Source organism: Poecilia latipinna, unplaced genomic scaffold (genome assembly GCF_001443285.1).
Source record: "Poecilia latipinna isolate Pla-1442-1.1 unplaced genomic scaffold, P_latipinna-1.0 Scaffold1883, whole genome shotgun sequence".
NCBI classification, from domain to species: domain Eukaryota; kingdom Metazoa; phylum Chordata; class Actinopteri; order Cyprinodontiformes; family Poeciliidae; genus Poecilia; species Poecilia latipinna.
Window position 1 is genome coordinate 36745 of NW_015114499.1, and position 15108 is coordinate 51852.

General features: G+C 39.3%; 1 protein-coding gene and 2 long non-coding RNA genes across 3 annotated transcripts in view; 2 read left to right on the forward strand and 1 right to left on the reverse strand.

Moving 5' to 3' along the window:
* Positions 1-5679, reverse strand: part of LOC106934928 (attractin-like protein 1) — a 20983-nt gene extending 15304 nt beyond the window's left edge. Inside the window, exon 1 of the mRNA XM_015015104.1 lies at positions 5566-5679. Within this exon, the coding sequence (XP_014870590.1) occupies positions 5566-5571 (6 nt within the window). The 5' untranslated portion in view covers positions 5572-5679. The remainder of the gene's footprint in view (positions 1-5565) is intronic.
* A 1149-nt stretch (positions 5680-6828) lies between these two features.
* Positions 6829-7133, forward strand: LOC106934930 (uncharacterized). Its single transcript, XR_001421803.1, has 2 exons — positions 6829-6992; positions 7071-7133. It is a non-coding gene; the product is annotated as an uncharacterized LOC106934930 (long non-coding RNA).
* Positions 7134-10728: 3595 nt separating this feature from the next.
* Positions 10729-15108, forward strand: part of LOC106934929 (uncharacterized) — a 13656-nt gene continuing 9276 nt past the window's right edge. The window contains exons 1-2 of the long non-coding RNA XR_001421802.1: positions 10729-10798; positions 10838-10842. This is a non-coding gene — a long non-coding RNA (uncharacterized LOC106934929). The remainder of the gene's footprint in view (positions 10799-10837; positions 10843-15108) is intronic.

The following is a 15108-nucleotide window of genomic DNA, read 5'->3' on the forward strand; positions in this document are numbered from 1 at the left end:
GTCAGCTCCCGGTCAGAGTCCATGAGATGCTATTCAGAAAGGATTCTTTTATTGATTGATTTTAGTTGCCTCTGCGATGAAATCTTTGCATAAAGCCAATAATATCTGCACATGTGCGCCAGTCAAGGGTGTTAATTATAACCTGTCAAATGACCAACGGGCTTTAAATCTGCCTGTCGTTTAAAAAAATAACCGGTCAAATACGGAAAATATTCAGTTAATGCGACCTCTGTGCTCCGTACTTTGTACTCGTATTATCCAAGTCATTGTGGAAGCTGTGGCAAGGGCCTGGATAACACCATCAGTTGTTATGGTGCCACAAATGCTGTTTGGCTGTTGCCAGACAAACAGCATTTGTCTGGAAACAAATGCTGCTTCCAGACACCATTTGTAAACTGCTAATCCACATCATTTGCTTTTGTCGCTCCTCTTTAAATCTCTGCCTGGACACAATTAGAAAGCTGGGAGAGAGATGTTGGAGTAGGGGATCCTTGCGCTTTATGATTAATGTACTGAGCAGTATCAACTCTGTTGTCACTGGCCAAACTTGAACCCCACTGCACAATTCCAGCTTTGATGAAAAAAGAAGGAATTACACAAAACATCCTTTTCTGCTAAAACAGAACAGTTTTTTTTTTTTTTTTAGTTTATGACATTAACAGAGCAAATCAACTGAAAATGCATAAGAAACAAACTTTGAAAACAATCTGTGAAACTAGTGATGTATTGACTGATACATCACTGCTCAAACACATTTAACTCAATGATTCCCTTTCTAGGTACAATGCAAAAACCTCAGCCCGTGTTTCAACAGTCCGTCTGTAACCTGACAAGATGGTTTAATCAATTCCAGGGAGGGCAACTTGTTTGGTCTGATTGATGTTTTAATCAGAGGCACAAGAGAAACCATCCCTTCTAGACAGGACACTATAACTCTTGCCAACCAGGTTTTATTAGTTCTAAACTATTCTTCACAGGAACGGTTAAAGTTAACAAAAAATACTTTGATGAGCACCAGTACAAGGTATGATCTAGTTACCGTATTGTCCGCACTATAAGGCACACCGGATTATAAGACGCACCTTCAATGAATGGCCTATTTTAAAACTTTTTTCATACATAAGGCGCACCGCATTATAAGGCGCATAGAATAGATGCTACAGTAGAGGCTGGAGTTACGTTATGTGGAGCTGCACTAAAGGATGAATGTCTAAAGCCACTTTGTTGACATAAAGAATGTCAACAAAACAGTCCAACTCTGGTCGGCGAGGAGCCTTCCGCGATTGGGCCAGGATGTGGCCAGACGATGGTCACCCTTCTCCGTTCGCGCACAGCATGTTCGTGGAGAATGTGGTGCTAAATGACCTGCAGACGACCTGATTCAAGACGGTCGGTAGGTAGATAGGTCAGTCAAACTTTAACAAACCAGCGCTCTGACAACTATCCCAGCATGCACCGCACGCTTCTTCTTCTACAGGCGAAAATGAAGTCGGCGGCTGCTTACCGTAGTTGTTAGACCTGCTGTGGCTCAATATTGGTCCATATATAAGGCGCACTGGATTATAAGGCACACTGTTGGCTTTTGGGGAAATTGAAGGTTTTTATGTGCGCCTTATAGTGTGGAAAATACGGTACTAGGTTCTACATAAATAGTTTTTGCTGTTCTATGGAACAACTATGTTAAAATCTTCAGAGTGAATATTTCTATCTTCTCAGATTGGTTTTGAGAGAAAAGGTTAAAGTTTGGTTCCTCAGCAAAGAGTGAAAACTTAGAGAAAAGGATAAGAGTGGCAGTACATTTTACAGTTATGATTTATTGCATTATATGACACTATATTCATGAGCGTGACTTTAACCAGCTCTGCCCAGTTTACCCAGACCAGATTCTTCTCCATTTGCAGAAGTTGTTGTTGATTACTCCTTTATTGTAACAATGCTTGTAAAGTCTCTATTTCCCCTTGAATGGGCCCATATTTACAAAGAAAATGTATTTCAGGAGAGTACATTGGGTTACACCCAGATAGAACAAACTTCTGAACCTTTTAATGTTACAGAAGTTCAAATTCTAATTAATCCAGAAGAAAAAAGGATTTAGCAGTCAATTATTGTTCTTCAAGAGAAATTGGACCTTTAAGGCGGTGATTGGAAAATTGGCAACAAAATCTCTGACAGCTATACCTGTAAAGTGAAATCTTCATTCTGTTTTCTCTGATCAGCAGGAGCTCTGACTTCGTCTCGCTTCAGAACAGGAATAAAGGTTCAGTCAAATCACACAGTAGTTCACAATAAACATTTAGAAACCATCAGCTCTGAAAACTGAACATTTTGCCAGAACTGACTGAAGGCCTCCTGTTTTATTTTTTCAGATTTCTTAGTGAAATGAAAAAAATTCTTTTTATTTAGACCCCTGCTGAATTTTATCAATATGCTATATCGATCATGACAAAAAAATTTTGTCTATATGAATTTAGAAAGAACAGTCAGAGAAACACTGCTTCTCTCTCTAAAAAAGGTTGAATTGGTCATGAGAGCAAAAACCACACTCGCATTCATAACCCAAATACACATGGAGACGCTGAAGCATCCCAAAAAGATTATAGATGTACCAAGAGACACACACTCTGAAAGCATTGCTTTGTTGGAAAGTCATAAAAGGCATCAAGACAAATAATGCATTCATAAAACTCTGATTGATACTGATAAGTATTCAATTATTCCTTGATTATGTGGCTTTGAAGCTCAGTGTTGTGACTGGAGACATGATTTCCAGCTTTTCCTCTCAGCATAAAGATATTAGCTATTGAAAGAAGAATGAAAGCATGCAGACGATATGTCCACAGAGAGGCTGCTGTTCTGATTACTTGATATAACGCAGCTGCTTTTTATAAAGGATGCACACATGGGTGCTCTTGCAAATTTACATCATAAAAAGTACTTGGCTAAAAAGACAAATATGCGCAGACAAACAGGTGCATGCAAAGACGCACACACTGGGAATAACACACACGCACACACACACCTCTCTGCCAGTGAAATCTGTATGCCAGGCAAACCAGAACCGGGAGGCGATAACAAATCTAATTTCCGGCATGTTTGCCAAGTTTCCAGACAGCATTTGTCTTGTGGCTGAATGTGGGGAGTGGGATCTGAGTCGAGTAAACAAGGGCACAGATATCCTGTCTGATAGAATTTGCCACTTCATACCAGCTTCCATCAGAGCCTGGACAAACACTCACAGACCGTGTTCAGCATCTGCTGCAGTGTTAGAGGTAAGACCAGGCAGAACCGATTCCACTGAAACTTCAGGACTGGACTTCAAGTCAGACTAAGGCAGCGTAAAGTCCTAGTGAATGTGTAATGCAGGAGTTAGCCGTAACAGTTATGGTGTTCTCTTACAAACTTGAAAAAGATCTTCATTCAGGTCTTTTCTATTTCTGTTTCTGTTGTCACACCAAACTGTGTAGTTCTATGCCAAACTAGACTTAAAACTACATATAGGTCTACATATAGTTCTACTGTGTTCTATCACATCATCTATAGTTCTACACAAAACATAGAATTATACCGGTGAAGAACTACACCATTTTTGTTATTTGTAATCCGTATACTCTCTCTACATACGTATTACAGAGAGAGAGATATGACATCATCATTTCAAAAAAAGACATGGCTTGCACATTCGCATGAAGCATAAAAACTGCAATTTTGAATTTTTTCCACTCTGGAACTCAATTTCAAAATGGATCGTTTCTGGTTTCCCAAGATGCCGGATCCGAAGACAAAAACCCTTTGTGAATACACCTAAAATCTTCGCTATGTGGATGAGGCCTGGGCCTCAGGAATGGTCATTAGACAGAAAAACAATGGATGCCTGACTTAGTTCAGAACAGAGGTGCTGTTTCAGAAGTCAGAAGCTTCTTATTGAGGAAGACACATTTCAATGGAGCAAACATGAACGCTACTCTACTAGAGAAAACGGATCTGAAGAATAGCTTATAAAAACATCTGCGTTCTAGTAATGGCAGGGGGAACAAAGATAGATGAAGGTTTGTACTGTAGGCTGTTCATGGTAAATTAAGAGGACAAATACTTAAAAAATGCTTTGAAGGACATTACTCCATTCATCAAACTGAATCCACTTATGAAAAAAGTGTCTTCCAAACCTTTTCACCTGTAATGTAAGTAATATTATCAGAGGCTTGCTTTTCTTTTCTTTTTTATTATTAAATTTACAATCACATTAACTAAAGTACACCTTCTCTCAATTACTCTGTGACACAAGAGGAATTGTGGTAAAACTTCTGGATGTACCAACAACACATATTCTTTACAAAGCATGAGAGCATTGTACATTTTAGAAGTTACCAAGAACAAAGTAGCAGCATCAGACGGTTCTGGCTTGGCCACCGTCCAGGCTTTCTAAATATAACAAAGGACACCCAGAGCTGCTGAGTGACTGGATTTCTGCTGGAGCTGGCTGAAGAGGAGCTGATGCAATCCAAGAACTTTCTTCAGTCACAGCATCTAATATGTTCTGTTTGGACTTTCTACAATTAGATCTAAAGTTCTGATGATTTGCGAGTGCTTTGGGTTCTTTTTTATATATCTAAAGTCTCTTTAGAAAGTGGGACTGAAAAACTTACTCAGTTTCTGTGACACATTCTGACATGGCCATAAAATAAATCCCAATTGATTTGGAGAGCTAATTAGAGAAGGCCAGTGAGACACAAGGAGACAGAAGAGGCTTATAGATTGGACAGCTTGTAGCTGTATGTCTGAACAATACCCACACCAATCAGTTCTATTCACATTTAACTGTCAATTACTGCTGCTGTTTTGACACGAGAAAGAACAAAATGGTCATCTAAATTAAGACAGAATAAAAAACTATAACACACTGAATAGAAACAAACATAAATAAGGCCAAATTATGTGAAAAGAAATGTGAAAAATAAAACAAAAACTTTCACATACATCTTATTATGTTGCAGAAAAGATGGGAAAACCTTTTGGTTCACCAGTCTGGGAAAGACCAAAATAAATATAATGAATTTCTGATTAGATTAGGCAACAATGTTTCTCATTACTGATGTAATTAAAATGGTGCCCTAAAGAGGCCAGTCAATAGACATTTAGCTAATGTAATGTAAGAAATGCTCAAAATGCTGTCAGGCACACATCACCAATGTTGTTCGTTGTTTACTCCATTTAACTGCAATGTGTTTACAATTAGGTTCAGAATTACTTTTGTGAGATACTGCATGCTAATGACAACTACCCCACACAACACCCCAAGACAACCACTGGCCACCTTTTAGCCAGTCTCCACCGAGGGCTGGGAAAGGCGACGAACTGGCCAGGCATGTCTCCGGAACTAAAGCCTCAAACTGAAGGCTGAGAAACAAAAGGTCTCCTACATCCCTGTTATGGAGAAATGGAAGAGGACTGCAGTGGCAACCTGTGAAGCTCTAGTGAACTCCAAGAGAGTAAAGACAACAAAGGAAAACTGTGTTGGCCACAAGAAACATGAGACAAACTGGAGATTTTTACTTAGGGTGTACTCACCTTCATTACCAGCAGTTTAGACGTTGAGTGTGTGTCGAGTTATTTTGAGGGAACAGCAAATTTACACTGTCATACAAACTGACTGTGACTCCATCAGCTTACAGAAAAGCTCAAATGGTCATCAAATCCATCACTCAGGACAAATAAGTACCTGAGAATAAACACAAAAATTCAAACATGAATGAGCTGTAAACTCTTGAGTTTGTTGATGGTTTCGGTCACCAGTTGGCACAGTTCAGCTACTGAGGTTTTCACATATTTCTTTCTTCCTGACATCATTTCTCATATTTTCATTTACAACTTCACTTTTATGCTTTCCTCGTTAGTTTATGAACTGGAGATTTTGATCAATGATATTGAGTTTTTTAATGCAGTCTGCTTTTGCTGTTATTGTGCAGAAACCTGTGAAAGCAGTGTCATCTGATGAGTTCACAGCTTCAGCAGATGAGCAGACGAAGGAAACTGAACTTTTATATTTATGATCCATTTTTTCTGAGAATATTGAAGGAAATATGACCATCACCTTACATTTAAATATAGTTGTGATGTCTTTAATGAACAGTTCCATCAGCTCACAATTTAATAGAATCAATAATTGATTAAAAGAAAACAACGTTATAGTGTTTTGAAATGGTCCTCAATTAGAAATGTAGAATGAACCACTTAAAGACTCTTTATTTCTGACATCTAAAATAAAAAAAAATAAGTAAATGAGAGCAGATTTGTGGAAATTCTGGCAATTTAAAACAGCAAAAAGAACTGGAATGGATTAACGAGGTTAATGAGTCAACAAAAGTCGGGTTCAAAATGACACAGAAAAACAATAAATTTGCTGATTGTGTTAGGTTCTGGGTTTTTTAGGTGGTCCTTTGGTTTGCTGAGTTATCTCCCCACTAGATGGAGTCCGAGAGGTGGCGGGCTGTGGTTTCATTGATGATGTTATCCTCTCACCGGAAGCTGATCATCTAATTGACGGCAGCATAAGAAGGGTGGAACGCCGGTACTTCGACGCCAGAGTGTCAACCTTAGATGGTACCTCCAGCCCCTCAGAGATTTGCTCCGAGTTTTCCTCTTTCTTGAGATCTGCCTGTTTTTGTGTTGTGCTTCATTGTGGGTTTTTGCTCTCCTCAGGATCCTTCCACATCTGGTTGCCTGACCGCTGTTTTTTTCCCACGACGTCATGGGATCTTGCCCCATAGATGCCTGAAAGCCAAACCTCACCTGTTACTGTAAGATTCTGGCAGCCATTCAGAAGTCTCCAATCGGCCGTTCCACCTAAACTCAGCCGCTTTCAAGGACAAGCCTCCCTGTCCGCCCTCCAACGCCACTCTCCGAACCACCAAACTCCACGAAGAAGCAAATCTATAGGTTAGAAAGAACTCCAGGACCAACCAACCCCCTCCAAGCCGTTCGTACGCACTGAGCCAGTAAGTTTACTTAATTCTCATTCGCAACCTCCCGTTTCCCAGTCACCTGAACTCACCACGCTTCTCTTATCTTCTCAGTGCACCGAGAGCAGCCGAGCAGTTTTCTGGACCAGCTTTCCTTTAATTGTTGCTTGCTGTAAATAAAACCTTTCATTTTTACATCCGTCTCTTTGGTGTTCATGCATGTGGGTGAAATCCGTTACACCCATCATGACAGATTGGAGAACGACATCATAACTTCCATATTATCTAAACTTTATTTTATTAGAAAAAAAATTGAACAAGAACTATTTGAAAAAATGTATAAATTCACTTTTAATCGCTTTAACATCAACTAGTTCCTCTTCAGGTACAGTTAAAAAAAACAAAGTTTGAAAAGAAGGCCCCACAGATTCTGGGTAATAAGAGTGAAAGGACATTCAAAGTGGATTTCTGAAAATCTCAGAGATATGTGTTTCTGGGGAGTACTAACACAAACTGAACCAGTTGCCTCTCAGATGTTAACTCCTTTAACAACCTCAGCTTAGCGGTGACACGCTGTGCGAAATCAGCAACTGTCGACAGAACAAGGCAAACACACAAAGACTTAAAAGGGGAAAACAAGGAGTGTTTTCAGAGCTCATCTAATGCACCATATCACATTAACCATCATCACTGTCCAGACGAGACAGCAGTCATCCAGCCCCATTCACCAGGAGCCAGAATACATCCAGCTCCACAGAACGAAGGAAACTCTGGGTATGAGTGTTCCTGACCTGGGCTCCTCACGCCGTCCTGTTTCTTTCTTCACATAATTTGCAGCTGGAGCTAATCTGGAGAACTCCACACAGCAAACTCTGCCGTAACACATGTAAGTTTTCCAATGAGCTGCTCCTTTCAACCCTCAGAAACTGGAAATCAGCAATTAACATGTTGACGTTTCAGTAACCAGCAACTGGAGAACAACATTTAAAAACTTTTAAAAGGACAGTATTATGTGTTTCCAGGCACATTGTGCCATTTTATAGCACAATCAAGTAACTATCCTACCTTCAGTTGTTATCAAAATTGGTAACACTTTATTTGAAGGGGGGTGAATAAGACTGACATGACACTGTCATAAACATGACATAACACCTGTCATGAACATGAATAAGCCTTCATGAATATTTATGACTGTTGTCATAAAGTGTCATTCGGTAAATTATGACACTTTTCTTACAAAGTTGACATTATTCAAAATGTCTTTGTTATGACAACTTGACATTAACCAAGAAATCATTACTGATATAAATTTGTTATAAAAGTATTACTGATTGCACTTTAAAAATTAGGTAACTTTATGTTATTAAAGGTAAAGTTTAAACAGTAATGATTTCTTGGTTAATGTCAAGTTGTCATAACAAAGACATTTTGAATCATGTCAACTTTGTATTAAAAGTGTCATAATTTACCCAATGACGCTTTATGACAACAGTCATAAATATTCATGAAGGCTTATTCATGTTTATGACAGTCTTATTCACCCCCCTTCAAATAAAGTGTTACCTAAAATTTTTATACACATTTCAAAAATGACTTAAAAGAAAATTGACTTCCTAATTTGACACCTTGAAATTGGGCCTCTGTCTCTTTAAAAACTTCTGCTCTTTCTGAAACATAAGGAACTCATCCCAACATGGCTGGGATTAACCCTTTAACAGTCATCCCAGCATCACTTCTCGGTAATGTCTTTACCAACGTTACAATGAGAAGTAGCTTTTACAATGAGTTCAGCAGTTCCATCAGGTGTTTGCTAATTGCTGCTGGCTAGACTGAAGGAGATGGGGGTTGGGGGGCAGGGAGGGTGTGGTATAAGCTTGGAAACTGCAGCTCCAAGGAGGAGCTTGTTTCTTTTCCACCCAGGCATTTTTCACAGCAAGAAAGAATCAAAGCAACACTACAGGTATGTTTTTAATGAGGTAATAACATTATAACATGATGTAAAGTTAAAAAAGGAGATTTAACATAATACTGTCCCTTTAAGAAATAAGTATGTTTTCAATTTGTATTTAAATATGAAAATACTGAATTTATTTAGAAGCACCCTATTTAATACACTTCTGTATTGGTTATGCATACAACTGAAGATGGCAAGAAACCAAATATCATTTATTAATTTATTCTCAGTTTAATATTCTTCTTTTCATCTTTGTGTGAATATTCTTGGTGGAACCTAACTCATAAATAACCTAATTATTTGTGGACGACTTTCCTATTTCCATATTTTTTTATAGTATATATCTAAAATATTCCAAAGAAAATGCAGCTTGGGAAGCTGAGATACCCAGATGTAATGCGACTTGACATATTGGTGGCTGGCGTTTCCAAAGTAGCTAATGCAGGAGCGCCTTTGGCTGATTGGCTAAACTCCCAAGAATAACGCTAAGGAAGACCGTGGATGTTCAGCTTCTGCAGTACTGTCAAGTAAGTTTCTACTAAACCACAAATGCCATATAGTGGATCCTAATGCTAAAGTGTTAAGGAGCTAATTTTGATTCAAATTATATCTGCCCTTAAAAGGCTACAATTTTCAATTCCAATTTTGAGCACCAATTTTATTTTGACCTAAATATTTACATATTCTATAATGCCATTAGATATTGTATTTATGTTTCTGTCATGTTCTGTACTGTCTGTGTTTTATTTTGCCCCTGAATGTTTCTTAAATAAAGTTATTGGGGGAAAAGAGAGCGAACACGAGGAAAGGAAACAGAACTGTCATGGTAAGAGTCTTCACCCACTTCAAAATAAGAGTGTAAATATAAACAATCAATAACCAAAACGTCAAAACAGAACTTTATTCAGAAGAAAGACCAAACAGCCAAATAAATTAGTGCTTTAGAGTTTATACAGAAAAAATAACGTAGGGGGAGAGAAGTGTGCTAAATGTTCTCTAAGTTATCAAAAGAGCTAAGCAAAACAACAACAACAAAAAATAGCTCACCTATCAGTGGATTAGTGGACATGTGCCCATGACTGCTGATTTCTTTTGAGTTATTCTGGTATTAAGCCAATAATTTCGTAATGATGATTTATTTCAAACAGTAAATGTTGAGTCTCACTTCATTTCCAAGAGTCTTTGACTTTTCATACAGATCCTTAAAAAAAGACTTCTTGTCAAGTCAAACTTGTCACACCATATATCAATTAAAACAGAAAAATCAATCTTCTTTGATGATTCTTCAAAGAATAATTTTGGTTTGTCAGTCAGTTATAGTTTGGGTCCTTCGTACGCCAAAAGGCGCAGAAACTAAGAATAAATTTACTGCTTTACACACACATCTTCTGTGTGAGATCCCAGGCTCTTGTGCATCTGCTTGTAGTAAAAGCTGCAGGTGGTTCTTGTTATCGCATTGACAGTTTGATTTAAAGGATTTCAACAGGCACACATCCTTTGACCGCGTTGCTCTCTCTCTCACACAAATGGTCCACAGTGGGCATACAGTCCTGTAAACCTGCTAGTCCTTTAACCACACAGATTATGCAAACAGTAACTGCAGTGCGCTGCCAATCTATTTCGCTGTCTTCTTACACACATGCGTGGTCCTTTGGTTTCCTTGGGAACAGTCCATTAGCCCATTTAGCTGTGTGTCCTATTAGCATCAACCTCTCATCTGTCTACTAAGCCTCAAAGGAGCAGCAGTGTGTGTGTGTGCGTTTGTTTGTAATACCTTGTGGGGACGATTTTCCTGACGTTGTGGGGACCGGAGCCTGGTCCCCACAAGGGGAAACCCTGTTTTTGGGTCAGGGTGCAGATTTAGGGCGAAGGTATGAATTGAGTTTTGGTTAGGGTTAGGTATGTGATGGTTAGGAAAAGGGTAAAGGTAAGGTTTAGGCTGTAGAAATGAATGGAAGTCAATGGAAAGTCCCCACAAAGATAGCAACACAAACGTGTGTGTGTGTGTGTGTGTGTGTGTGTGTGTGTGTGTGTGTGTGTGTGTGTGTGTGTGTGTGTGTGTGTGTGTGTATGTGTGTGTGTGTGTGTCCATGATGAATGTTTGGTATATATGTGAGTTTCTGATCACTGCCCTCCCTTTATTTTTACAAACTAATCAAATATCAGATTACTTTCCATCAATTCCCACCTGGACCAGCGACACTGCACACAATCATTATCCCTGACCTCTCTGGTTGGCCGCCTGCCACCTGTCCTATCCACCAATTAAACTCCACAGCTGATGAGCCAGCTGACTGCCACTTCCTGCCCCGCAACCAATTAGATCAGATGGAGGAGGCGACCCCAGTGAGGGTAGGCTGAATGAGCCTGTCGACCTTTAAGGTCAAGGAAAGCGAAACTAATTGCTTGTTAATGGGGTAACAATCCCACAGGCAAACCTTCCTTAATGGGATCATTCCATCTTTCACAACAGGATAATTTCAGGAGATGTTTCATCTTTCTGGACCTAATTCACTGTCCAATCTGATTTATTCAAACCCCAACAAACACAAAGTCATTAATCTGAAGAGAAGTAAAAATGTTAAAGCTAAAGGACCAATGGAAATTATGCAATAGTTCATGACTCATTTGTCTCTACGATTTTTAGTGGCACATCAAGACCTTCTCTAAGTCTACCACTGAAATAACACAGATGGCAGACATAGCAAACATTACCACGTTTACACACATTTTTTTTCCCCATGGACTAAAGCTAAGGCGTAGTCCAAACATAGCCAAATATCTAGGAAAATGATAGACTCGTGTGGTCTTTCATCCACACGAGAACTCAACATAACGCCCAGTGAAGATTAGAAATAATAAATAATCTTTCTTTTACTTGTACTGATTCATATCACTAAGCGCAATTGTTTATAAAAAGTCTAACCAAAAGGAGATTTGAGAAAATTCCATATTTCTGTTTGCATGTGGACATGGGAAAACGGAGATTTAGGGCCCCATGCATTACAGTCTGAGACAAATAAAGCACCAATTTATACAAATAATAACTTTGATATGATTCCCAATCAACATCATCTTGTGTTTTAATATATTTATCTTCTAATACACGATTTAAAAACAGCTCAATTCAACTTATTGAGGAATATTAGACATGTCTTCTTTATGAAGTTCTGATGATTTCAATAAATGTATCACTTTTTGAAAAAGCAGTAATCAATATTTCAGGGTATCACTTGTCAATTTTTTTAAAGTAATTGAATTTATGTTCAGTTAATGATCCTGATATACACTTCAGATAAAAACTTTAGGAAAGTAACACAAACCAGGTTTTTAAAAATGCCTTTTTGTGTCCGTTCTACGAGATTTACAGGTAAAGCTGCAGATGTCAGCACGACTCAACACAACAAGGTCCCACCTCATTCAAAATGGCCTCAGGTTACCCAGAACACACAACTCATCAACTGAGTGTGTGCGTGTGTATGTGTGTGTGCAAACTGTCAATTTATTTGTTCATGTCAAACAAGTCAGCAAGTTTCTCCGGCCTGGCTGTGGGCCTCATCCTCAGATCCTATAACAAGGAGCCGGTCAATCAATCTCTAATCAATAGCTATTTGGAAAGGTGTGTGTGCATGTGTGTGTGTGTGTGTGCGTGTGCGTGTGTGTGTGTGTGTGTGTGTGTGTGTGTGTGTGTCAGGCTGACTAATTCAGACATAGCGACATGCAGTGCCCAGGCTCCCAGGCTCCCAGGCTCCCAGGCTGCCAGGCTGCGTTCGGTGCCAGAGGAGGAAATGAGCAGCAGCAACAGTGTGTAGCGCTGAGCTCTGCCTTCCAGAGGGGAACGCTGGCGAACGCTGAGGAGTCGATAACGTCGGTCTGAGCAAATATTCAGAAAGAGGATGGAGAGGCCTGGAGCATGAACACACTAAGAGCTGAGGGAGGAGAGGGCCAGGCTTTGGCCAATAAACAAGCCAGCACAGCACTACTGCAGATTGCTGTAGAGCTTAAGTATACAGAATAGACACATTAGAGAGTCCATCCCCTTGGACCAACACAAGGAGAGCTGATCCTGCATCTGAGGAAAGGCTGGACAGACGAGTCCATGTGGGAACTTATAGAAAACAGGATGTGTTTGTGATAAACTGACACCATTTATTCATTCTCATTAGTTATGATATTATGTTTCTGTATTTGTCTACACTTTTAGAATTCTAAAACACAATTTCTATGTATTTAAATGATTAAAAAAAGGTTTATTTTTCAATGTCAAAACATTTTGGCCAACAATATAAATAAGATATTCATTAAATGTAATGGAAAGCTGTTTAAGGGAATTTATTTTTCCTTTTACTTTTAGTTTATTTGGTTGTAATTAAAAACTACTGAATGTGTGTCTGATGCACATTCTGTATATCATGTTTAAATGTTTGTAATGTTTATAAACTATTAAGAGAAAAAGTATTTGTCCACACGAATGATGGAGTAGGTCAGGCAGGTCCATCAGTGGTGCTGTAAAAGTTCCACAAAATGACACAAAAATACCTAAACTTTTCTGCTTTCGGTCAGCTAAGATGACCAATATTTTTTATTTTTTCTAAATGGCAGAAAAGTGACAGAGAAGTCAGATGTTTATGGAAAAACCTGTGCCTGTGTCTTGTTTGTATGCAGTAATTCACATAAATTAAGTTAATTAGAGTCACAGCTGTGGATGTACTAAATGTTTAATGTTACATGCTTCCTCATGTAACAATATGGAAAAATCTGAAGAATTCCCTTATGAAAACGCTGGACCTCCAATAGTCCTTTTGATAATTTCCCAAACGTTTTGACCTAAGTTCCTCAGTTTAAACAACAATCTTACCACATACTTAATAAATGTATGCAAACCTCTGAGGTAGAAGATAATATTGAAATAATTACTTTTCATTTGTTTATTTGCAAATACCTTGTTTTACTGCTCAAAAGGCCATTCTAGGGGGTAGCATTGCATATTAGCCATGTCTTTAAGTGCTATTGGATATATCATGTTAATTATTTATACTTGCCTCTAGCAAATAAAAAAAAAACATTAAAAAATAAACAGAACACATTTAAATTATATTCAAAAAAGAGAATCTAGATATGTCTTTTAGGGCAGTAGTCCCCAACCTTTTTATTACCGCGGACCGGTCAAGACTTGGAAATTTTGCTCTCGACCACTGCCCCAACGTTCTCTGACTCTGGTTGCTATGGTAACATTTACATATCCCTTCAAAATAAGATACAGATGCACCACAAAAATGAACATTTTACTTTTGTGACCATTTTAAGTCCCGATAACGACTAACGGGAGCCCTGAGCTTGTTTCTCTGCAACGAGACGGTCCCATCTGGGAGTCATGAGAGACAATGACACCCCAAGTGTTGCTTATATCCACAGCGTGCTCGGTCTCTACGTGGCGAAGCAGTTTGAAGCTTCAATGCCTCATTAGTGAGCCGGTCGCCGCATGTTACGCAGAGCGGGCTTGTAATGTGGAACTCACCTACCGGTCCGGGATATATCCATCCTCCTGTATCTTCTCTGGGCCTTTTCCCCTTTGCAAAGAAACTTTCCAAAGACATCTGATCTGTTTCTTACTCATTTTGCTGCTTGTGTGTTCAGTGTTGGAGCGCAAGTAACCGAGAGAATCCGGTTAAAGGATTTTCAAAATAAAAGATCCTCCAGACTCATGAAACGGAAATATTTAATTATTTCTTGAGTGGCCCGGTACCAATCGGTCCACAGACCGGTGCCAGTCCATGGACCGGCAGTTGGAGACCACTGATTTAGGGGACTTCAGTCTATTTTTATGTTTCTATAGCCACATCAGTTAGCTTTATTTATTTCCTTTATGCTCAGCTCAGCAAACTCTTTTCTATGGTACGTACGTGCGTGTGTGTGTGGGCGTGCGTGCGTGCAAGTGTGCATGTGTGTGTGTGTGTGTATAGGTGCGTGTGTGCATGCGTGTGCGTGCGTTTGTTTGTAATACCTTGTGGGGACCAAAAAATGGGAAACACTATTTTTGGGTTAGGGTAGCGGTTCTCAACGTGGGCGGTACCGCCCCCCAGGGGGCGTTCAGAGGACGGCAGGGGGCGCTGGCAGAAGTTTTTACAAAAGGGGGGCGCTGGGATTCCTTTGGGGGGGCGTTTGGTCAAAGGTAAACTTTACACCTTAAATGCACAA